The sequence below is a fragment of the Calliphora vicina genome, chromosome 2 (assembly GCF_958450345.1).
Source record: "Calliphora vicina chromosome 2, idCalVici1.1, whole genome shotgun sequence".
NCBI classification, from domain to species: domain Eukaryota; kingdom Metazoa; phylum Arthropoda; class Insecta; order Diptera; family Calliphoridae; genus Calliphora; species Calliphora vicina.
The window spans coordinates 54,953,776-54,980,329 of record NC_088781.1 but is presented as its reverse complement, the minus strand read 5'-3'; the positions used below and the strand labels follow the sequence as shown (position 1 = coordinate 54,980,329).

General features: G+C 36.8%; 1 protein-coding gene across 1 annotated transcript; it reads left to right on the top strand.

The window, feature by feature from the left end:
* The first annotated feature begins 1,554 nt into the window (after positions 1–1,554).
* poe (E3 ubiquitin-protein ligase-like protein poe) lies at positions 1,555–24,028 on the top strand. The gene is made up of 11 exons (XM_065499831.1): positions 1,555–1,703; positions 1,889–1,983; positions 5,704–6,191; positions 6,258–8,403; positions 8,464–8,976; positions 9,068–14,124; positions 15,130–16,493; positions 16,566–16,770; positions 16,840–17,574; positions 17,738–23,564; positions 23,633–24,028. The coding sequence occupies exons 1-11, from the start codon at positions 1,582–1,584 to the stop codon at positions 23,737–23,739; spliced, it is 16,659 nt and encodes a 5,552-aa protein (XP_065355903.1). The 5' UTR covers positions 1,555–1,581; the 3' UTR covers positions 23,740–24,028.
* Positions 24,029–26,554: the final 2,526 nt, after the last annotated feature.

Genomic DNA, 26,554 nt, shown 5'->3' with positions numbered 1-26,554 from the left:
TTACGTCCAGCTGTTTAATAGATAAATGACATTCGAGAAAGCATGTGTTGGTCAAGTGTGGCAAATGTAGCGGGTTTTTTACTGATTTACCTATTGATATATATTAAATGTACATTTAATTCATTACTATTTTTCAAATCCAATTTTTGGCCATTAACAATTAAAAACATTTTAATTTATTCAAAATTTATTAGAAAACCAATAATATATTACTGTCACCGATGTTTATGAATTGAGAATATAAACATTTGTCTGGTTCACCCGATTTGGTTAATTTTATATTTTCTATTACTGGACAATATCAATGATAAATTTCACCTTGCTAGATTCAATGTAATTGTCATCGGGAACAAAATATGTATGGTGTTAAGTCCTAATATGTTTTGTTCATTTTTGGACACAAAAATTATATATTTGCAATAACATTTTGTGCTTATCGTGTTTTAATTTTTTTAAACGTCAGGCGGACATATTGTTTTTAATTTCATCTCCTAGCCTTATCTTCCCTTTAACGAGCATAGTTGTGAGTCTACTACCAATATTTCAATTTGTTAAAAACGGAATGACAAAACCAATAAATCCCATATTTTTTGAGGTATGTTTAAAAAATAATTTTGTAAAAATTTGTTTAGGGGAATATTCTAAATAATTTTTTTAAACTAAATTATAATTTTTGCTGTTTTATTTCCCAAAATTTGGTCGCAACAGGTGTGTTATACAAATGAATAAATATTCCGTTTTACCAGATTTGATCATACGTTTTTACTATTATTACTGCGAAAAAAACAAACATCGTAATTTAACTTTAATTTATTAGTAAAGTTAACAAATGATTAAATATTCCGTTTTACCAGATTTGATCATACGTTTTTTACTATTATTACTGCGAAAAAAACAAACATCGTAATTTAACTTTAATTTATTAGTAAAGTTAACTTAAATCATTTTACTTTAGTTTTCGTAAATAAAAAATGCCAAATACTCAACACTTATAAATGTCAGATAGAACAACTGTTGATGTTTTGTTTACAAATGGGGAAAAACAACAAAGAACTACAATAAACAACAATAAATGTTGATAGCAAAACAAATGATTACGATAAACCGGCGAATGAAAACAAAACCAAAAACAGCTGATACTAAAAGTTTATAAATACAGAGTTGCAAAAAGTAGTAATATAACGTTCAATGTTGCATTGCACAAGTAACATAAATCTTAAAAAAAATATGTTTTAAAATATATTATAATTTAATAAATTTTCATTTAATTACAAAATAAATGTATACAAATTACAATTTACTAATTAATTTCACATTCTGCTATAAAAATATATATATTTAATTCTTTTTAAACTTTTATAAACACTTTTTTCAAAAAAGTCGACATTATTTTTGACCAAAACATTATTTAAAATGATAATACTTATATTTTCAATTGTTTATTATAAATTTATAAATATAAACAATTATTTTATTGAAAAATTAAAGATTTTTAATTTGCATAGCTGAAACCCTGAAAAAATCAACTCTTGATACGGAATTTCACAACGCTGATTCATCAATTTTGTCAAAAGTGAAAAAATGTCGGCTCATAGTGGTGGTTCTACGGACTGGAGTTCCGTGGTTAAACCTCTTTTAAACAATCGTTATGGAGTTTTAAACAAAAATGAAATTCTCAATATCATTAAGGCAATCACCCGGTGGTAAGTAAAAAAAGTTTTTCAGAAAATTCAACGTAACTGCTGAGAAAATTGCAAGTGAAAATTTTGCAATTTGTCGTCTCACCTTAAAATCAAAGATGGCGACCGAACAAAGGAAAATTAATTTTTTCTTAACAAATATTGTAAAAATTACAATTTAATAATTTTCTTTTTGTTTTTTTTTGCAGTGAAAATGATCTTTTTGATGAGGAAAATAATTATTTGCAGTTTTATACGGCTTTTGCTGCATTAGCAGCCGAAAAATTAAGTCAATGCAAACTTGGTAAGTGGTGTCTGTCTCATTAATTTTTGCAAGAAAAATTTTATGTATAACAGGGTGTTTCGTGACATTGATTCTTTTTTCTTTCGTATTTTTGCAAGTGCATCATTTATAAACACTTCTATAAGTCGATTGTTCAAACAATCGACTTTTTCCTGAAAAAAGTCGAAATCGACTTTTTGGTCGTAAAAAAGTCGAACAATCGATTATGTTATCTCAAAAGACGAATAGTCGATAAAAGTCGACTTTTTAGATTAGCGGAGTTCAGTATTAAGTGCGAATGGTATTGCATCATTGCAAATGCAAAATTGTAAATGTTTTTGTGTGTATTTTGTTATTGTATTACGGTAAAATTTTGCATTTGCAATGATGCAAGACCATTCGCACTTAACAGTGAATACCGCTATAGTGAAAAAAAAAATTTAATTGCAACATTATACTAAAACTATTGCAATTTGGTACACTTGCATTTTTTGTAGTGTATGTTAATATATGTAAAAAATTATCGCCTTGATAAAGTTCGAAAAGTTGACTTTTCATAAATTACCAAAAGTCGCAAGTTCGAAAAGTCGACTTTTAGTTTCAGCTATAGATCTCTAATCAATATACATACATAGAATAAATACCCAATAGGAACAATTTGAACATTTCAGAAATTTGTCAGCCACTTATTTAAAGTACATACTAGGAAATTTACAATACAAAATTAAAACAGAACAATTGGATATTTAATAGTTATTATCAGGGCAAGGATTTCTATGCAAATGCATGTTTGTAGTCAGTAACTCAAAATCACTTTTGACAATTTATCTTTCCGAATCGAAGAATTTGCATCATAATGGCATATATTTATCATATTTTTTCATTTTATTGTATATTTAATTTTCTTTTGGATATATTTTTATATTAGTGTACACTGTACATTAGACCGTACCTCAAAAAAAAATTCACCGTACACCCCCTAATATAATGTATTTCTGCAAGACAGTTACGAATTTCTTTTTTTTTGCCGAACGTAGGAATCGACTTTTTACATTTTTCGTTATATCTTCGCCATTTAGAGTCGGATCTTTTTTTTTTTTTTTTAAAAACAAACACAAACTGCGAAGCTTTTTGCTTGTCTGCAGAAACACCCAGAGTCTCTTGCAGGAATCGAACGCGCAACCCTTGGATTCATAATCCAGTACACTATCGTCTAGTCTATCGGGGCACCCTAAAGTGCTCTAGGGCCATAGACCTCAAGTATCCCGTTATAGTATTTATCCACCAGATCTTTGTTCCTTCCACCATAATGTACCTCCCTAATATCAGAAAATTAATGCTTGGAAGAAATCATTAAACTTTTGCTAACGAAGTAATTCGATAATACCTATAGAACAGTCCGTATTTACCGTCGGATCTATACATATGATGTAACGAAATCTTGTCTTTTTGTCAAAGATAATTCGACAAAATTTGGTACAATATTTTCTATTGCTCCATGGACGAAGTCTATTGAATTTGGTTAGAATCGGTCCATTATTTCTCCTAGCCCCCATATAATTGCCCTATCTGAAAATAGTGAAATTTATATTTTTATTTTATTAATAAATATATTCAAATGAAAAGCTTGTTTTTATTGCATGTTTTTGCCATTTTTAGTGCATATTTTCTCTCTTTATAGTGCATATTATAAGCGCATATTTTTAATTTTTTAGTGCATGAAAATCCTTGCCTTGGTTATTATGTTTGAAACTAAAGGTCACAAAATGTTAAATGTATACCCAATATGATCTGTAATTATACCCTTCAGCTTCGTGAGAAGGGTATATATAAGTTTGTCATTCCGTTTGTAATTTCTACATTTTTCATTTCCGACCCTATAAAGTATATATATTCTGGATCCTTATAGATAGCGGAGTCGATTAAGCCATGTCCGTCTGTCTGTCTGTCTGTATGTCTGTCTGTCTGTCTGTCTGTCTGTCTGTTGAAATCAGTTTTCTGAAGACCGCAGATATCTTCGGGATCCAAATCTTCAATAATTCTGTCAGACATGCTTTCGAGAATTTTGCTATTTAAAATCAGCAAAATCGGTCCACAAATGGCTGAGATATGAGGAAAAAACCAAGACAACCTCGATTTTTGACCTATTTTTTTACCTATATCTGGATTACTAAGACATTAATATAGACAATATGGATATCTAATGATAGATATTTCAAAGACATTTGCAACGACGTATATAAGACCATAGTAAGTTGGACCTACAATGGGTCAAAATCGGGAAAAAAATTTTGAACCCGAATTTTTTTTTAAAAAAAAAAAATTGAAAAAACAAAAAAAAAATTTTAAATTTAAAATCCAAAAATTTTTTTTCCAAAAAATTCAAAAAACAACTGGAAAAAAAATTAAATTTTGTTTACCTAAAAATATTTAAAATTTTGAAGTATAATTTGGTGAAGGGTATATAAGATTCGGCACAGCCGAATATAGCACTCTTACTTGTTTTCAAATCAAATTGGACACAAGATTTCACGAGCAAATATTTATTTTTATTTTATTTATTTTCAACAACCTAGCCTTATTGGCTGGCCATAACCGGTTATATAAATCGCCATCGAATAATTCAACTGTATAGATTGTACGTCTTCTGCAATTTCTATTAATATATGTTACTTGCATTTTATATACTTTTATGTATTTTTTAAACCAATAAAAATATAAATAAATTTTAAATCATATTTTCTTATCAAAAATCACAATTGTATATTTGGTACTTTTGGAAATTTAAACCCTTTTGGGGTAAAAACGAAAACATATATGAGACTCGACTGCGAAGGTTTAGATTGTGAAAAATCTCGGTAAACAGTTTAGTACCTTTTTAAATTGAGTCGTTTGAGTCATATTGTCGCAAAAATGGAGTACATCTTTTGAAATTAAAAACTTGATTCAAAAGGGAAAAGGAAAATTAGTACTTTTTCTTCAAATATATTAAACTTATAAAAGTTGGCTGATTTCATTCTGAGTAAAGAAAGAATAAAGGATTGACTACATAATGGTACTAAGATATCAACAAAGGAGAACTAACGATATGAGTTTCACCTTATACACAGACAAAGATTTCTGTAAATCGGTTGGACAATGTCTGAGATAGTTTAAAGCCTGGAGGTTATCCAACTGAATCGAAATATTGTTAGCTATGTTAAAAAAAACAAGACGCCAGCATTTATATTATAAAAAAAACGGAAAAGCCTAAAAACATGTTATCACAAAAATTATTATAACTTATTAATTACGGTGTGTGTCTACTTACGCGTTTTAAAATAAGTTCAAATAAGGTTTTAACTTTTATGTTGTAACTATAATTAAGCGGTCTTTGTAATAAAATTGTGTAGATTGGCAACAGCATTTATCTTATATATTGATATAAAATGTGTGTGTCCCGTAGGTTAACTGGGGGTTTAGAAAAATGTGTTTCAACCAACGCACGAATATACGGACAAATGCATAATTTTCATTATCAAATAGAGTTATAGTTTCATTGCAATTGAAATACATATAATGATATCAGCGAAAATATTGTTATGTTGGCATTTTTAGTCCTTATATTACAATATTGCAAATCTATCAAATCAAATTAAACATTTACATTCTCTGGTCAGCAAAGGCCGACTCCTTTTTATATTTTTAAAACAAATTAATTATTTTGTTTGTTAAATATTTCACTCTCTACCTTTGTTTTAGTATCTCAAACACAAGTACCACAAATCCACGAAGCATGCGCCATACTCATACGTTTCATTATCTTGCGTCTGAGTAAGGTCAGTGTGTATGAAATCAAATGGTTATTGCCAGCATTAAAAAGTCTTTGCGAAGGCAAATCAAATACACAAGCATCCACAAATGGCAGCAATGCTGGATCAAATGCAGGCAGTGCAAATGCATCAACAGCTAGCATTATCGGTGGAGGGGGAAACATTTTACAATTCGATTATAATATTGTGGCATCCGTATTAAAATCTAGTAAATATCCTGAAAATACTAAAAGCATTGTATCAGCTAGTATCTCGGCGGGCACAGGAAGCAATGCCAGCGAAAAAGATTCACCAAAATCGGAAATAAAAAGATCTCGTTCAGATTTATCTTCAATAATAATACAACAATTGACAGCTCCCTTAGAAGCGGGCAAAATAACATGGGCACCGCTAAGCGAAGAGCAAACAGATTGTTCGGTAAGTGTTAGGATTAAGTATTAGTTTTAATTTATTATTAATTATGTGTATGAAAATTTTGTACAGGAACTTTTCTCAGCTTCAAATATATCATATTTACAATCCTTAAATGGCGCAGACTTAATATTAGACGTCTGCTCATCTTTACCCATATTGACACGTTATCGTCTCAAATACCAAGAGACTATTGCAAATTTGGCCGGAAAGCCTTTGTATCTGCCTTTAACACAAGTTGAAGCCACACAAATTAGAAATACTCTAACCCATATGGTCACAGACATATCGATTCTCTCACAGGCCTTGACTTTACCAATTCTACAGCCTCTGTCACCCAGCCGCATAGCTAAATTATCTAAATGCGCTATATCAGCTTTGTACTGTGCCGTGTTGACCTCTATAGCCAGCAGTGTTTTAAATATGTCTTCATCGACCGGTAGCACGAAAACACAGCAAACATCATCGGCAGCAGCTGGCTCTACTGCTTCAGCTTCTACACAAACGTCCGCTAAAGACACAGATGATAACGAAGAAAATGCTCGTTTTATAGTTGACAAAGCTTTGGAAATATACACCACTATTGGATTAATGTTTAAGAACTCGGCACGATCACATATTTATCAAAATCATTTATGCTTTGGTGCCTGGCTGCTGGTTAGTGGCATACAAGGAGCATTGGGCGCATCGGGCAGCTCTAGTGCCGGCATTAATAAAGAAGACATTAAACAATCGAAAACCAAACCTTCGGATTCTCTACAAGCTACACCGCCCACAGCATCAGCTAGAGTAAATCTTTTTAAGGTTCAACAGGGCTTTGGAGTTTTAAATGCGGCTATAGCTAATCATTGCATTAAACTTTTGACAGAACTTATAGAAGATTTAAAAATTGAAACTACTTCATCGGATATGCCGCAAACAACAGGAGGGCAGACTTCAGCTTTGCCGGAACCAGCGAATTTTGATGTTTTAGAGAACTACTCAACTCTGCAGAGAGTAATGCGTGTTTTAAACACAGCCACTTTACATCAACTCTTTACTTTCTTGGCTACTGTGACGTACCGCAAAGCCTGTAACTTGAAACGTTCCAATGCTAAAGATCGCACTGAATGTGAACCCATCAGCTATTCAGATTCCACAACCTACTTCAATGATACTCTATCTTGTTCGGACAATTCCGAAGAAGACGATAGTGAAAGCTATTTAGGACACTGGTTTAAAGAAACACTACAGCCCGAGTCAAATGATGATAACAATTCGACCGAAGCATCGGAGCGTAATAATGAGGCACAAAAATCAAATTTAGTGCCCGCTCTAGACGAACCCCATGAATATTTGGATTTGGCTGCACAAATTTTCTCATTCATGGACCAGTTTTTCTCACAAAAACATTCGTACTTGCAACGTTATGTAAAGGCCGGTTTATCCGATCAACAAATGCTCTTAATGGCAAATATACTAAAAGATTTAGATCGTGACTCGGCCAGAGGAGAAACAGAAGCTGCGCCTTGCAATAAATGGCAATCGGCTATGATTAGATTCTCAGGTGCAGTAGGACGTTATTTACATAATTTAATATCGGCCTCCTTGTTAAGTGAATCACTGCAATCGAATCTTTTGCAACATCTCGGAGTTTCACCCTGGTCTTCAGATACCAATACTTGGCCATTACAAGTTTATCCCAGTACCCTTTCAGTTTTGGTACAAATTTTACTGCTTAAACCCACTCAAGAAAAGGAGGCTGCTTGTCTGTCTGTTTGGCATCGTTTAATAAACACTCTGGTAGAAGGTGTTTGTGGCACTTCATCAACAAATCCTCCAACTAATGTGGACTATGAAGACTTAAATATGGAACATGCCCAATTGCTGTTATTCCTCTATCATTCGTTGAATCTAATGCAAAAGAAATCCATACTCTTGCTAACGGCCGGTGGTGTAATACGATGTGCGGAAGTTTGTCGTGATATATCGGCCGAGAAACCCATACGCAACAGTCAAATGATGTTATTGTCACGTATTCTATTGTTCTTGGAATATCTAATGAAACATTTGTACAATGCACCGCCCGAACTATTGGATCAAGTGCGTTGGAATCTTTTCAGCATAAGTACCATGCATGAAAATCAAAAAATATCTGATTTACTCAATAATAAAACAAAACTTACATCCTTTTGCCGTAAAGATATAGAAGATGAATTTCGCAAAAATTGCATGTCAAGTAAGTAATTTTTTTTAACTAATTAAATTTTTTTGTTTTCGAATAACACTTTTCTTTCAGATATACGACCCACTTTCTATTCTCTGACCCTTGTCAATGAAACTGCTTCATCTTCTGCTATTCAGGATTTTAAATTGGATGGTCTAGCATGGAATTTTATCTTGTGTACACCAGATAAACTCAAGTATCCCCTATTAGTTGATGCTCTTATCGATATACTAAGCATAACGGATATGACCTTATCGTGGCACTCTCGTGATAGTACGCACACACTTTGTGCCATACGCTATTGCTTTGGTATATGTTGGAAGTTATTACTGGGCTTGCCACCATCTACTACACATGTGGAACAACTACAACTGGATAAAGTACCCAATTTGCATTCACTTATTTGGTCTATACGTTGTCCAACATCGCACTATTTAATAGTGAACAGTTTGATAAAACAGGGCATGTATACACAATTTGCCGAAACTTTGTGGAATAATATATCGGATCGTGTTAGTGACATACGCTTCAGTTTGAAACAGACCATAATGGGCATAGAATACTGTAACGAGCAAATTAACAAAAGTAAGTAGCAATTGTAGCATGGATATATTCTGCCATTTGGGTATTAAACTCTGTGTAAAAATATTAAAACAATTTATTTTCATTATTTTAGCTAATCCTCCTTTATCGCATATTGTACTACTGGATGCATTACTATCGCATATGCATGCAATAGCTTGGTCAGAAAAGGAAGGTATTAAACCTCAAAGAGCTTCGGGCTCGAGTGGTGCTGCTGCCGCAAGTCCTACTACTTCAGCAAACTCTCCCATATCGGCTGGTAGTGCAGCTAATAATGATGAATCGTATGCCACCACAGCCTTTGATAGCAATGAACAAAAAGCCGATTATGCCAATAATTCTGTAGCCTTACATGAGAGGCAACAATCTAGCAAGGAATTGTTGCAAATGTTGGTAAGCACGTTCCATATTTTGAGCGATATTATAAGACATAAAATGGTGCAAATATTACCCTTGGCCAATACAACACCAGACAATATACTAGAGTGCATTTTGTGCATTGTGAATTCGAAAAATTCCTATTGCACGGAATTGAGTGAACAGTTTTTGAAATTGCTAGACAACAAAAATAAAGAGGTAATAACTGGAGATTGGACTGAATTCTTGCCAGTTTCAGAGACCTTAATCACCAATGCCAGCAACACACAACATTATCCGGTGGAGGAATACACTTTATCAGTTATAGAGGCTCACATCAAAGAGTTGACTCATGACAATTACTACTCCACTTTGAATTCCTTCAAGCATTGTCTAAAGAGTTTATTTAGTCTAATGAATCTTCTATTGACCTCTAGTCAACAAGATGCAGCCTGCATAACATTTGTGGAAAATCAATTGAAACCCATAATTATCGAAACTATAATGGATGCGCGCATGGAATATGTGTACGATATTAGTGAAAGTTGTTGGCAGACGCTAATGAAAGGAGTCGAACAGGCCCAAGATCAACAGCAATTGATGTCCTATAAATATATTTTGAAATATCACTATCGTTTCCTAATGGAATATGCTGAAGAAATGAAAAGTCCCTCGGCCTCTGCCAGCCAAAGTGTTATTTTCAATGAGTCATTATTGTTTGCAGTTTTAAAATCAATGACCCAAATGTTAGAAAAACCTATGGGCGTTAAGGCCATTCGACAATTCTTTACACAAAAAACCAACGAGGACAGCAATTGCACTAAGTCTCCGAGTTTGGTAGATTTATTGCTGTCATTTACCGGCACTAATTTGTCAATGTTGTATTCTCGTAAATTATTACAATTTATAGAGAAATTATTCCAAACAGCTCAACAAACCGATTCACTATTCCCATTGGAAGAGCTGATACAATGTTTTGCTGAATTGTCCAATATCGAACAGCAGCGTATAAAATCATGGTTGACTCATATAATTTATGGACCACAAAGTGCTCAAAGTTCATCACAGCAACTGGACACACAAATCGAAAAATTACCTACTACAATGGGTACGGGAGCGCCAGCTACAACCTCCAGCACACCCTCCAGTAATGCCCAGACTCCCACAAATATGGCTACCAATTCGGCCATACCCAGCTTATCGGAACAATTGGGAAATCAATCTTCGGCCTTGGATAATGCCGAGGCTATGGATATAGATGATGATAATGCAACTGGCAATGCAACACAACCAGTGGCCCAACAAAGCAGCCTTCAAACCGTACAATCCCTAAGTCTGTGGCCTCAACCACCCACTCCGGGCAATAGCTTCATGGCCACAAACCAATCTGAACCCATATCAACGCAAGACGACCAATTGGCCCAACAGCAGCAGTCAGAACGTAATGGTTGTTTGTTGTTGAATGTTATAAAATACATAGTACAGGATGGAAAAGGTGGTCCCAATGGAGTAGCCATGTTACTGTTTCAGTCGCTGCTGCAACTGGGTCAATCCCTTATCACACCCTCTCCCCAAGAAACAAACGATTTCTCAGACATTTTACAAATCATGATCTGCTTGGCCGACTGTGCCCAGGGTAAAGGACATTCAACGCTTTTCAATGCCACCATTATGTGGTTGGAAATTACAAAATTCCAGGTTTTGGAAAAAGCACAAACTCTATCCTGTTCCCCCGTAATGCCCGCAAATCTATTGGAAAATATAAATGCCCTCTTAAGGTATCTGCACGAGCTGTTACAAAGTTTAGGACATCGCGGAAGTAAATATCAACAGCAACCACCCTGGGATGATGATATACAAACGGACCTAGAAGACCTAATGGACGATTTGGCCAATGATCAGCAGGGCGATGATGATTCATTTGTAGAAGATTCCGACGAGGACAGCCTAAACAATAAATTATGCACCTTTTCGTTGACCCAGAAAGAGTTTATGAATCAACACTGGTATCACTGTCACACCTGCAACATGGTGAACACAGTCGGCGTTTGCTCCGTATGTGCCAGAGTCTGTCATAAAGGCCATGATGTTAGCTATGCTAAGTACGGTAATTTCTTTTGTGATTGCGGAGCTAAAGAGGATAACACCTGCCAGGCACTGCGTAGACGTCTGGCAACCGGACTTTCGGGCTTAGAAACTAGACAACAAAGTGAGTACAGCTCCTCTTCAGCAAACTACAACAATTATTCAAGTTTATCACAATCGAAACGTTCACAAACACCTCCTACACAAAGTTGTCTAGCATCACAACAACCAGGTCACAGCAGCAACGCCAGTTTTGGAGCTTCAAACACAGCCGCTGGAGGCACTAATTTCCTAGCATCTTCTTCCCTAACAAATGAGCGTATTACTTTACTGTCCAAACTTTTGGAATCCTCTAAAGAAACTCTACAAAATGCCGAACAATGGACGGTCATTGTGAAATGTATTCTCGATTTCTTTGATGTGCTAATGCCAGCCATTAAGGAAAATTGCGATTTGTTCTCTATAGTGGGTTGTCATAAGAGAGCAAAGGCTGCCTTGTTGCGCCTTCACGTGGGCGAACAAACTTTCCAACACACCGACCAGCTAATGCAACCGACACTGGGCTCCCAAGAAGGGGCCTTTGAGAATGTCCGCATGAGTTATTCGGGCGATCAGGGTCAAACTATTAAACAGTTGCTATCTTCGGGTCTAGTACGAAGAGTAGCGTTATGTTGTCTATCGTCACCTCACGGCAAGCGGCAACATTTAGCTGTATCACACGAAAAAGGCAAAGTAACCATTTTACAATTGTCAGCTCTACTTAAACAGGCCGATGCTGCTAAACGTAAACTAACTTTGACTCAACTGTCATCGGCTCCCATACCTTGTACCGTATTATCGCTTACCGCCAATCCGGCCAACGAGGACTACTTGGCCGTTTGTGGCCTCAAGGAATGTCATATCTTGACCTTCACCACCACCGCCGCTACAAGCGATCATATTGTATTGACGCCTCAATTGGAGAATGGTAATTTTATTAAAAAGGCGCTCTGGTTGCCCGGTTCTCAAACTATGTTGGCTTTGGTCACAGCGGACAATGTTAAAATCTATGAACTCTCCGAAGACACTTATAGTCCCAAATACTACTTCTTGGTAGCAGTGGGCAAAATACGCGACTGCTGTTTTGTATATCAGGATGGTGTCTATTACATGTTGATTATTGCCTCTTCGGGCTATATCTATTATCAGAAGTTGGATGATCAATCCTTGGCTAAACACGGTGATTTCTATGTTACCAATACGTTGGAATTAAATCACATACAAATAAGAGATGTCAATGGCCAAGTAGGAGGAGGAGGTGTTTCTATTTACTACTCACACATCCTACAAATGCTGTTCTTCAGTTACTCGGTGGGTAGAAGTTTCGTAGCGCCGTTAACAGACGTCAACAAGGGTGTTAAGTCAATCACCCATTTGCAAACATCGCCAGCTACAAAGAATTCCTCAAAGGGTCCCCCACAGCCCTTGTGTCAATGGACCGAAATTCCAGGACATCCCGGTTTAATATGTGCCATGATGCACACTTCAAATAATCCAGTAATATTCATGTTTACTCCCGATCGCATTATAATGCAAGAAATAAAGGCCCAATCGTCTAAATCTCGTATAATGGACATGGTTGCCATACGTCACACTGTGGCTGGCGTGGAGAAAACCACTCTAATACTGCTATGTGAAGATGGTAGTTTGAGAATTTTTACTGCTCATCAGGAATCAACCTCTTTTTGGTTGTCACCTCAAGTACAGCCACTCAGCAATCAATTGTACACTTCCAGCTTAAGCAACAGATCGCCTTGCTCCGGCGCTAATGCCAAGAAATCTAAACGCAAATCGAGTCATCAACAAAAAACAGTTGGTCCTAACGGCAGTCCCATATTCCCTATAGATTTCTTTGAACATTGCACCATGCTACCCGATGTGGACTTTGGTGGTAATGATCTGTTGCAGATCTACAACAAACAGAAACTTAAATCACGACTTTTCTCAAATAACGGAATGTTTGTGGCCTCGACCAAAAGCACAGGTTTTACTTTGGAGGTCTACAATAATGATCCCAACATGGTAATTGTGGGTATACGTGTCTTACTAGGCACACAAGATCCCCATCGTACACCACAAAGTGTTACAATTTTGGGCAGAACTATACCAACACCGGTGCGCAGGGCTCGCTGGTTTGACATACCGTTGACGCGCGAGGAAATTTTGCAATCGGATAAATGTTTGAAGGTGGTTTTTGGTAAATCGCGTGATCCTGAAAATGTCAGTATGCTTGATTCCATTGAGGTGTATGGCAAATCCAAAGATCTTGTTGGTTGGCCAGATGACACCGACGAAGTGGTTGGCGGGCAAATCTCAACAACTGCTGCTGCTAATGGCGCCACCACAACTGCTGCCTACGGTGCAATAGGCTCTTCAACGTCAAACTATGAGGGTTATAATTCTATAACACAACTTGATAAGATGGTGACTATTCTCTTAGAAGTTCTTGACTGCTCACTGAGTCTGTTGGGTCAGGGAAATAGTTCAGTTATCTCGGCCACAATTAAACAAAAGGCCACAAAGACTGCAACATCATTGCTTTTGTTGCCCACAGCTAATCAAGTTCAGGTACAATCCCGTTACGTGTTGGCGACACTATTTGGTAATCGCCAGGCATATCACAACTACAAGGATTATGAAATGTTGGTGTACGTCTACAATGAATTGCAGGTAAGTGTTTTAAAATGTAATTCTAATCATGTGTTAATTGTTGTTAAATTGCTTAATGATGGATGTTCACAATGTCTATTTATTTTTTTAACAGACGTATAACTTGTAAGTTAAGACGTCGGGAAAATGGGGCTAAATCATTTAAGATTAACTTTTTTGAGCCAGAACATCTTATAATAGCTTTTTACCACTTTCTGAAGCCCCCTAATATCTTACATACATGATTGATACATCAATACATCTGTAGTCCCGGTTAGGTTACTATTTAAATTCGGAAAATCTGCAGACAAAGGGCTGAGATATAAGCAAAAAACACTTCTTAAATGTTTGATCTATATATCGGTTACTAAGGCATTAACATAAGTTTTTTATCATAAAGTATACTTTGATTCGGCACAGTCGAATAAAGCTCAAATATGTTTCTTACTTTACATGTTTTTGTATCTCTCAGCAATTGTGTATCTCTACCATTCTCGCATTCCTTTCGTTCTTTCAATTTGTAATCTACGTTTTACAAATACAAACAAAACCTTAAATTGTTCAACATTTCGATCGGAAATATTGTTACATATAAAATCATAACGAAATGGGTAGCTAGATCTATGTTAATATGTCCTGGTTTTTATAAGCATTTGCAATAGACTTTACTTTCTTTAACATTTCCAACAGAAGACTCAACTCAAATCTGAGGAATTCATTGTATGCCAGTATCCAACTGTAAATATTCATTGAAACTTTGTTGCAATATGGGTTGTATTCACTATATAGTCCTATTGAAGATGTTCAAAATATTACATTGAAAATTCGTTCTTGTCAGTATATGGAATAAAGTCCCTGCATTGTCTTGCCTGTCACTTACAGCATAGACAACTTAAATCTGATGTTTACAGACACCACAAAATTATATATTATCTGCATGACTAGGGATCATCCCATGAGTGCTAGTACCACATAAACAAGAGGGATATTTATTAATACCTAAATAACTTAATTTAATTTTTCTAGACTCTAAAAACAAAACTTGACTGTCGCGAAAATTTAAGGGACATTGATCCCGAGGCATTTTATCGTTTGGTCCTTATTGTACGCGGTATTGCCACCGCCAGACCACAGAGTCTTACCAAAATATGTCTAGATAATAAATTCGAAATTATGTCCGATTTAATGGAATTTGTGGAAAAACTATTTGAAATTACACCCGAAATCGATGAGCCAACATCGATGGTAAGACAAGGTCTGTCGCATACCGAAACTATTGTCCATTGTTTAGTGGAAATAATGCACGCTTTTGCTTTGGCCGATGCTAGTCAAGTGGAACGTGTTACCTTAATGTTTATCGCTCTATTGAAGAACGAGTCCAGTGTTATATCACACAGTGCTAAGGAAGCAATCATTTTGCGTTTGAGTCCGAGAGCTAAACGACGTAAGGTTGCCATTATAACACCACCAGTGTGTTCCACACCAACACCACCAGCACTATCGACCGTCACCTCTGTGACTCGCGCAGCAGTTGGTTCTGTGCCCAGCAATGAAGATGATGCCTTAGACGAGGCAGCCGGTATTGTTAATCCTGTTGTGGCAGCTGTAGGTGGTGGTGGGTCATCATCGCCACACTCGTCTGTACAGCGCAGCAGTAGCTCAGAGTATGTAGCTGTTGCGGGCGCTGCTGCAAATGATCCCAATGTTATGGTGGATCCCTTGGAGGCATTTATGGGCAGTGGTTTTCCCCAATTACTAGGTTTACAACAGGATGCCGATGATGAGGCCATAATGGATATTGCTATAGCTTTAAGTCTACAGCAACACGATGCTCCCGGAGCTGAGCCTGGTTTACAACATTTGCAGCAGGGTCTTTCAAATCTGCAGGGCATGCGTAATGCTGCCGCTCAACTGCAACATGCCCAACAACAATTACAAGGTGTTTCTGTAGCTGGGGGTGGCGGTGCAGTTGTTGGTAGTGGTGGTGTTGGCGGAGGCGTTGCTGCTGCCTCCTCTGCAGCTGGCTCGGATGACGAAGGTTCTAATGTTGCTACCGATGGTTCAACTCTGCGCACCTCTCCCGCCGAACCGGTGGGTAGTGGTGGTTCGGAAAGCGGAGGTAGTGGCGTTGAATCAATTGGAGGAACTTCAGGACGTAGCAGTACATATGGTGACGGTGGCGCTACAGCCTCACCACCTCGTGCCAGCGGTGGTAGTTTAGCCAGCGGCAGTAGTGGCGGAAAAGGTGCCGTTGGTGGTGCTCTCTCTAGTGCTGTTATTGCAGAAATGCCTACAACAAGTCGTGCTGCCTTAGAAGCCAGTCATAGTAATGACACCGAAGAAAATGATGTTACTGAAGATGAAAAATTAGCCAAATTGCATGATTTAAGGTAAGTTATCGTAGTCTTAACAGCAAATCCAAATAAATTTTTATACATATCTATATTTCTTACGTATAATAGAATTGCTATATTGGAAAGCATCATCTCAAATATAACAACACTTGATGACTGTAATGGTCTGCAAGCCATACCATTGATACAAGTTATTCTCATGTTGACTACCGACTTGAATGGCAATAATGAGCGTGATCAAAAGATTCTTAACGATCTCTTAACAGCCTTAGTTGATTACGTGGAAATGGATTCCATTCCAACTGCCTCAAAGGTATGTATGGATCATAATATTATTTGCTAAAAATTCAATTAATTTCTTTGTGTATTTATTAAATTTTAGATGAAAGATAAGAGTCAGAAAAATGAGGTACGTCTGGCGTTACTTTCACTGTTTGGTGTTTTAATGGGTAAAACAAAATCCAAACAAGCTGGCACCACTTCACCGCCCCATCAATTTAAAGATAATGCCTCTTTTGTGGCCAGTACTACGGCTAGTATATTGAGCAACAATGGTGCCTTCACATTCTGTTTGGTGGTAATGGAATCATTGCAACAACACTGGAAACGTATTTCTAACGAAAATGCCAGCAATATTCCCAGCGGTGTTGTGAGTGCTATTGCCAGTGGCCCAGCCAATAGTGCCAGTACACCTGTTATTACCGGCTCTGCTGTAACACCCTCTCAAAATACTCTTTTAAAACCAGTACGATATGGTCCTAAACCGGATTTGTCCACCCTAATACCGCATAATTATCTCAAAAATTATCCCGACATATTTGAATCGTACGATGCTCTATTAACTGAAATATCAGTACGTTTACCTTATCAGATTTTACGACTATCTGCCACGCATCCTGGCACCTATGATTGGTATCATGATTATTGTGAAAACATGACCTACACCTTGTGCGAATACATGATGCTCAATTTAAATGCTCTGCTTAGAAGACAAGTACGCAAGCTACTAATGTATATTTGTGGCAATAAGGAGAAATTCCGTATGTTCCGAGATGGTCACTCGTTGGATGTCCACTTTAACTATGTGAAAAATTTGTGCAATCTTTATAATACGACGGTGAGTAATAAAACTAGTGTTTATGTTTATCTTTTACTATATTTAAGGCATCACATGGAATATCCCAAAAGTACCAAATACGTCTGATCTGTCCAATTACAAAATAATATTTATAATATGAATGCTTTAACAGTTTTTCCATTTTAACATGTTTCAATTTCAGAATATGGTTTTAACTAATCAATCTATACCCATCCTAAGCTATGACTCTCTCGTCGAACTAACAGAACATCTGAGAACATGCCAGGAAATAAGTCAAATACGCACTGGAAATTGGCAAAAATTCTGTCTCATTCACGAAGACGTCATACCCGTACTCATTGAAATTGCCTGCTACCAACTGGACGATGGCGTTTCACCAATAATACTGCAACTATTGCAAGCAGCCTTATGCAATAACATACAAGCGGTTAAGCAACAGCAACAATCCGAAACGGCAAATGGTTCGACAACGTCAACAGGTGCTAAAATGCGTTCAGATCGTGATAAATCGGAAGAAATTGAAATGTCGTTTGATTCGAAATTCGATGCTACACATTGTACAACATTTGTCCATCAGATATTCCGTTTTGTGTCCGATGCCTTGTTGAATAAATTTGTTCGTATCTTTTTGCTGGAAACCAATATTACATCCATAAGATGGCAGGCGCATTCATTGATTTATGCCATCTATGATTATGCCAATGACAGACAAAAGGATAAATTAATTACCATATTGTGGAATATGTGGCCGTTGGTGCCACAATTTGGTCGCAGGACCGCTCAATTTGTTGATATTTTGGGCTACTTAACGTTGAGCACGAAGGGCATAACAGAGAGACTGCCAGAGTTTACTGAGAAAGCCGTTGAGGTGCTGCGTCAGCAAAATGACTTGTTAAGCAAACATCCAAATGCTTCAATTTATACAGCCCTAGAACATATTTTACAAATGAACGGTTATTATTTGGAATCGGAACCATGCTTGGTTTGCAATAATCCCGAGGTGCCCATGTCCAATATAAAATTACCTACGATTAAGTCAGATTCGAAATTTACCACTTGCACCATGATTGTAAAACTGGTACAATGTCACACCATTTCAAAATTGATAGTACGCATTGCTGACTTAAAACGCACCAAAATGGTGAGAACTATTAATATATATTACAACAATCGCACCGTACAGGCTGTGGTCGAATTGAAGAACAAACCAGCCATGTGGCATAAAGCCAGAACAGTTACTTTGCAGTCGGGACAAACTGAGGTGAAAGTCGACTTTCCTTTGCCTATAACTGCCTGCAATTTAATGATTGAATATGCTGATTTTTATGAGACTGTGACCGGTTCATCGGAAAATCTACAGTGTCCCCGCTGCAGTGCCGCTGTACCTTCATATCCGGGTGTCTGTGGCAATTGCGGTGAAAATGTGTTCCAATGCCACAAGTGTCGTGCTATTAATTATGATGAAAAAGATCCCTTCCTGTGTCATTCATGTGGCTTTTGCAAATATGCTAAATTTGATTTTAGCATTTATGGACGCGTATGTTGCGCTGTAGATCCCATTGAATCTGCTGAAGATAGAGCTAAGACAGTGCAAATAATACATTCTTCTTTGGAGAGAGCAGATCGCATTTACCGCCAACTGCTGGCCAATAAACAAATGTTGGAATTGTTGCTACAGAAATATGCTGAACATGGTTCATCGGATCGTTTGATGGACGAAAGTTTGGGCACCATACATAGCACTTCCCAGGTAAATAAAATCATACAATTTTTGGCCCAAAAATACTGCGTAGAATCACGTTCTTCCTTTGAAGAATTGTCAAAGATTGTGCAAAAGGTAAAGGCTTGTCGCAGTGAATTGGTGGCCTATGACCGCAGCCAAATGGATCAGACAAACTTGCCTCATACACCAGATAAAAGAGATAATTTTAATATCAACAAATGCTACGGTTGTGCTTTGGCCTCCACCGAACAGTGTCTGACATTATTGAGAGCCATGGCTTCAAGTTATGATTGCCGTTTGGTATTGTATAGTCAAGGACTTGTGGAAGAATTGGCCCAGCATAATCTGCGCAGAGGAACTGCCCAAATACAAGATGAGGTACGCAATCTGTTGGTTTTGTTAACCAAAAGCAATAAAGATGCATGTTTGAATTTACTGGAACTAATAAATGAGAGAGTGAAATCTGCATTGCTAGGTTCTATACCCCTTTCCAACATTGATTCGGCCATTTATCATGAAATGGAGCTTTTAAGAGTATTGATATCGCAGGACGACTTCTGTTGGGAACAAAAACTAAAAATTGTATTTGAATTATTCTTGAACACCTGTCGTTGTCCACGTGGGCCAGCCTATTCTGTTATACAACCTTGTTTGCACATCATGTTGAAGCTGATATCGCCTACCATACCCTCGTCCAAACTCAACCGTGATTTAAGTCCATCGGTTTTGCCCTCCATCAATTGTATTGAAGGTTTGAGTGTTGATTTCCAAAAATGGCTGCAAAACGATCCACATCATTCATTTGAAGCCTGGAAATCCAGAATGCCCGCCAACACACTCAAAGATCAAACTAAGACTTACAAGGCCTTTGTAGCAGCGGCTGCACAAAATTCTCTACAAGATGAAAACATATTGGCAGCCGTACTACAATCGGTGCAATCTTCCGAACAACAAATGATGAACAATAAACCACCGGATAGACAATCTTCACAAGAACCCCCAAATACTCCACCGGCCTCTGCACAGACTGCCGAAAGTAGGGAAGCCCGCAAAAAACAGTCGAGGAAGAAGTATTTGCAAGAGAAATATGGTCAGAGGTGGCGTTTGAAGGTATTGAATGATGGCAAACTCCTAAAACCACTACACCTAACAGCAACATGGCTGCAACCTATACTTTTCAACAATAATTCAAGATTCCGCCGGACTTTAGTGTGTACCCTTATCACCGTTCTCAGCAGAACCCATGATAGAAAGAGAGAGATTTTGAATTTACTTACCTCCTTCTTGAAATATGTGGGTGATGCTGGAGAGGCTAGCACCGATTTCCTCTCGTTGTATCGTCTCTTGGCTATCGATACACCTTGGCGCCAATACTTAGCCATGAAGGGAGTGCTCATAGAAATTTCTCAATTGTTGACAGAGGAAATTAAAAAAATTCATCGCCTGGAAGAAACTACCCTCTCTTCTGATCTTTCGCAAGGTTATGCTTTGCGACAATTTGTGGAGCTTTTGGCTTTGTTCTTGGAAAATCCCCAAATAAGACAAGTTTACAAAACCCGCCTATTGGGTCCGGTTTTGGAGGGCTACTTGTCTTTGCGCAAATTGGTGGTGCAAAGAACTCGTCTAATAGATGATGCCCAAGAAAAACTTTTGGAAATGTTGGAAGAAATGACTAGCGGCACTGAGGAGGAAACACGAGCTTTTATGGAAATACTGATAGACACTGTGGAAAAGACGCCTATGAAAGATATAAAAACCCCGGTATTTATATTCGAACGTTTGTATTCCATTATACATCCGGAAGAAAATGATGAGTCTGAATTCTTTATGACCTTGGAAAAGGATCCACAACAAGAGGACTTTTTGCAAGGCCGTATGTTGGGTAACCCCTATCCCTCCACTGAACAGGGCTTGGGACCTCTGATGCGTGATATAAAGAATAAAATTTGCACTGACTGTGAACTAATTGCGCTGCTGGAAGATGACAATGGCATGGAGTTGTTGGTAAATAACAAGATTATAAGTTTGGATTTGCCCGTCAAAGATGTGTACAAGAAAATCTGGTTAGCAGAGGGTGGCGAACGAGATGCCATGCGTATTGTTTATCGTATGCGTGGTCTTTTGGGTGATGCTACCGAAGAATTTGTAGAGACTCTAAACAATAAGTCGCAGGAGGAGGTAGATACCGAACAACTTTATCGCCTGGCTAATGTGCTGGCTGATTGTAATGGCCTCAAAGTCATGCTGGACCGCATCGGGAGTCTACAAAACATAACCAGATCACGTGAATTGATACAAGTACTTTTGAAACTATTCCTAATATGCGTAAAGGTCCGACGATGCCAAGAAGTTTTGTGTCAACCAGAATTGGGTGCGATTAATACTCTGCTGAAAGTGTTGCAAATGTGCCTACAATCTGAGTCCGATTCTTTGCAGTCATCGGTCACTGAACAATTGCTGGAGATAATGGAAACCATATTATCGAAGGCAGCCAGTGACACTTTAGATTCTTTCCTGCAATTCTCGTTAACCTTTGGTGGTCCCGAATACGTAACTGCTCTTATTTCCTGTACTGAATGCTCAAATGTGCGCAATAATCCTTCGGTCCTAAGACATCTTATACGAGTTTTAGCTGCCCTGGTTTATGGCAATGAAGTTAAAATGGCTTTGTTGTGTTTCTATTTCAAAGACATATTAGATTTTGATAAATTCGATGCCGAACGCACGGCTGAGGAAGAATTCAAGCTGGAATTATTCTGCGTACTAACCAATCAAATCGAACATAATTGCATTGGTGGCACCCTGAAGGATTACATTGTTGGTCTGGGTATAGTGGAGAAGGCTATAGATTATATAACACGTTATGCACCCTGTGTAAAGCCCACTCTACTGCGTACCGACTCGGATGAGTTGAAGGAGTTCATATCACGACCTTCGTTGAAGTACATCTTAAGATTCCTTACCGGTCTAGCAACCAAACATGAAGCTACCCAGCTGGCTATCAGCAAGGACATTATACCCATAATACATCGTCTGGAACAAGTGTCTTCAGATGAACATGTCGGCAGTTTGGCGGAAAATCTATTGGAGGCTTTATGTACCGATGCGGCTACTGCTGCCCGCGTTCAAGAAGTACGAGACTTTACCCGCGCCGAAAAGAAACGTCTGGCCATGGCCACTAGAGAGAAACAGCTTGATGCTTTAGGCATGAGGACTAATGAAAAAGGCCAGGTTACGGCCAAAGGTTCTATATTGCAAAAAATTGAGAAGCTACGTGACGAAACTGGTTTAACCTGTTTCATTTGCCGCGAGGGTTATGCCTGCCAACCGGCTAAAGTCTTGGGTATTTATACCTTCACCAAGAGGTGCAATGTCGAAGAGTTTGAGCTAAAGTCTCGCAAGTCTATTGGCTACACCACGGTAACCCATTTCAACGTAGTTCATGTGGATTGTCATACGTCAGCAATAAGATCGGCTCGTGGTCGTGATGAATGGGAAAGGGCTAGTTTGCAAAATGCCAATACACGTTGCAATGGTTTACTGCCACTTTGGGGTCCTGATGTATCCGAGGCCGCCTTCTCCGGCTGCATGACACGTCATGCCAGTTACATGCAAGAGAGCACGCAACGCTGTGACATTTCATATACCAACAGCATCCATGATCTTAAATTGCTACTGATGCGTTTTGCCTGGGAGCGTAGCTTCCATGAAGATGCCGGTGGCGGCGGTCCCCAATCAAATATGCATTTTGTACCCTATCTACTCTTCTACGCTGTCTATCTGTTGCTCTCTTCACGCTCGGCGGCCCGCGATAGTAAAACTTTACTAACCTATCTCACAGCCGCTGCCTCTGAGAAATGGCTAGAGAGTGCTTACGAGGTAGAGGGACCTCTTTACATGCTGACGGTGTCGCTGGCCTTGCACTCTCACGAGACTTGGCAAAAACATCGTTTGGCCCATTTGAAACGTCTCATAGCGGTTGCTCAAGCGCGCCATATATCCCCCTCGGTGATATGCAAAGCTTTGTTGGCACCTGGCGATAGAAAAGAAAAGGAATATAGTGTTTATAAACCTTTCCTAATGAATTGGGCCCTCTTGGATCTCATTTACAACACCCTCTTCAAGAGCGTTGCCACCCCCAAAGAAGAGGACTGGTCAATTTCTCTATTCAACTACATCAGGAAAAACGATGAAACTATGTTGAAACATACCGATTCGATTTTGGAAACATTTACCGATGACTTTTTACCCTGTACATCATTTGAAGAATTTTGTGATGTAGCCGGTAAGTACTATAGGCGGCCAACCTATTTTTATTGTTCTCTAATGATTTATTTTGTTTTATTTCTTTAGGTCTATTTGGCGACATTGAAAATCCGCAATCATTTATTGAAGAAGTGTTACAAGCCTTACCAACATCGGTACCCGCATCGTCATCGTCTTCATCGGCAACAAATTAACATCGAGTGCAGAATGTTGAATACGATAGATATGAACGAATTCAAGAATACGAATACGATATATTAATTACACTCTATAACATTATTATATGAAAAAAATAAATGAATTTCAAAATAAACATACATACATATAATATTATTAATGCATTGCTACCACCACTAACACTCAAATATTATAACCAATCCCCCTCCCCAAAGCTTAATATTTCAAAAAATAAAATATTGTAGTTTATTCACTAACCAGCACCATTATTCAATAAATTATTTGTTCGCATATATAAAAATTAAATTGGATTTTTATTGTTAGCAATAGGGGCGGATTATATGCAAATGCATATTTTTCCTCTAACTTCCAATACAAATGTAGCTTCCAATACAACATGTAGCATTGGATCTACCATCAATATACAAGTTAAAAAAAATCGAACTAAGGAAACTACTTTGCGGTAAACCATTAAACAGGCGGACAGACTTATCCCCAAGACACAGCTAACGGATTACGTTTAGATTTGAGTACATTAAAAAAAGTGAAAAAGGTGTGACGTGATTGATAGTAAGGGGATTCATATGCTTTTGTACATTGTTAGGAACCTGGGGCCAAATTACCGCACTCGTGATCGAATGAGCTATCGTATCGAAATATGATTTCGATATCGGGCCTTTAGGGACGTATGGAAGGGCTCCGACAGGTTATACAATGATTATGCTGTATTCACTGATGGATCCAAAATGGAAATAGGCACAGTATCAGGTGTTCTTTCAGGCAGTAATACAGACTATTCTGAAAGCCACAAATCTCGCTTTGGAGAACGCCACCTGAGGAAATAAGGTGACTGACTTTCTACGTTGATAGTCCATCAACATTTATGGCTCTGAATGCTCACAGAGTCCAAGCTGGTACATGACTGTAAAAGAGCCTTAGGCAGATTATTTTAAAAAAAATTAAAATTTAGCAAAAAAAAAAAATACAAATGTTCGTATATTTTTATACCCTTCTTATAGATAGCGGAGTCGATTAAGCTATGTCCTTCTGTCTGTTGAAATGAACTTTCTGAAGCACCCAAATAACTTACATACACGATTCATACATCAATATCTCCGGAATACTTCCGGCTCCGTTGCTATTTAAAATCGAGAAAATCGATCCACAAATTGCTGAGATATAAGGAAAAAACCAGGACAACCTCGATTTTTGACCTATATCTGGATTACTAAGTCATTAATATAGACAATATGGATATCTAATGATAGATATTTTAAAGACCTTTGCAACGACGTATATAAGACCATAGTTGGACCTACAATGGGTCAAAATCGGAAAAAATATTTTTTAACCCCAATTTTTTTTTCACTAAAAGTTTTTTTTCGCTAAATATTACAAAAAAAATTTAAAAACCAAAATAAAATTTTAAAATTTCAAAAAAAGAAAAAAAAATTAATTTTGTTTACCTAAATATATTTAAAATTTTTATTTTGAAGTATAATTTGGTGAAGGGTATTTAAGATTCGGCCCAGCCGAATATAGCTCTCTACTGCAAACAAAGCACCTTTCAATTACATGATACCAATATTCCATACGTTTCCTTTGCGAGAGATACGAAAAAACCCATAAAAACCTTTTTATCACTTAATCTAGCTCACTAAATACTGAATCCAGGACAAAAGCTTTGAGAAACGGTGTCTTAGAAGGAATAAAACTTTTATTTTAATTGAGAATATCCACAACTACTTTTTTTGAGCCACCATAATTTATATGGATGGTCTTAGAAGGAATAAAACTTTTATTTTAATTGAGAATATCCACAACTACTTTTTTTGAGCCACCATAATGGAATATTGGTTCAATACACCCGAATATAAGACCTTTACTTATTTTTAATGTTCAACTGAAGACACTTTTTAGCAGCCTGACGTAGGCGCACTGTATTTAGTTTAGTTTACAATTTATTTTTCTAACAATTTTTTGATTAAAACATGTTTTATTAAAAGGTTTTTTAAAGTTTTGTTACATATTTTATTTATCATTTTATAAACATATAAAAATTTTCGTATGTATACATAAATATATATAAAAAAGGACGGATTACAATTCAGTTATATGCTGTAAACTAATAATATATATTTATGTGTATATAAAGAGAGATTACAAAACTAGAGTTATTTTTTCACTACAAGTAAACTCTTTTGGATGGATTTTGAACAAATAGTATACTATTTCTATATTTTTTAACTTAAAAACTAAATTACATACTTTTAAAAGAAGAAAATGTTAAATGTAAGAAGATATAAAAAAAAGTATTTCTTCTTGTAAAAACAAAAATATAGCTGATAATTAAAGATTAACAATTGGATTTCAAATTTATTTGATTCGATATGATTTCTAAAATCTAAGGCATTTTTTATATGTTTGATATTCAATATGCATAGTAAGACACATGCGGTTAATAATTATAATATTTTGAGACAATAAAGAATAGTAAAATTAAGTTTTTTTAAAAATAATAACAACACACTTGGTGTGGTATTATGGAAAAAGTGAAAATGTAAGCTTGTTTGTATTCAATTTGATATCATTTTCATTAATGTAAAGCTTATTTTTGTTTTTATTTTAAATGTTTTTTATTTATACATAAAACATTTGTTGTTGTTATTGTTGGTATTTTGTTTTGTACACTTCTGAGATTTTTTTAATTTTATAACTTAAAAAATAAATTACTAAAAATTATGAATTTCATATAAAAAAATGGGTTTTTTGTTTTTTTTTTCTAGTAAAAACACATGGACGGATTTCAATTGTTTATAAATATTTCGCATA

Excerpts from the sequence above, each read along its gene's own strand:
- poe (XM_065499831.1), top strand. The coding sequence starts at position 1,582 with ATGTCGGCTCATAGTGGTGGTTCTACGGACTGGAGTTCCGTGGTTAAA. Across the intron at positions 16,494-16,565 it reads GCCAAATTGCATGATTTAAG|AATTGCTATATTGGAAAGCA; the intron begins GTAAGTTATCGT and ends TACGTATAATAG. Across the intron at positions 16,771-16,839 it reads CCATTCCAACTGCCTCAAAG|ATGAAAGATAAGAGTCAGAA; the intron begins GTATGTATGGAT and ends ATTAAATTTTAG.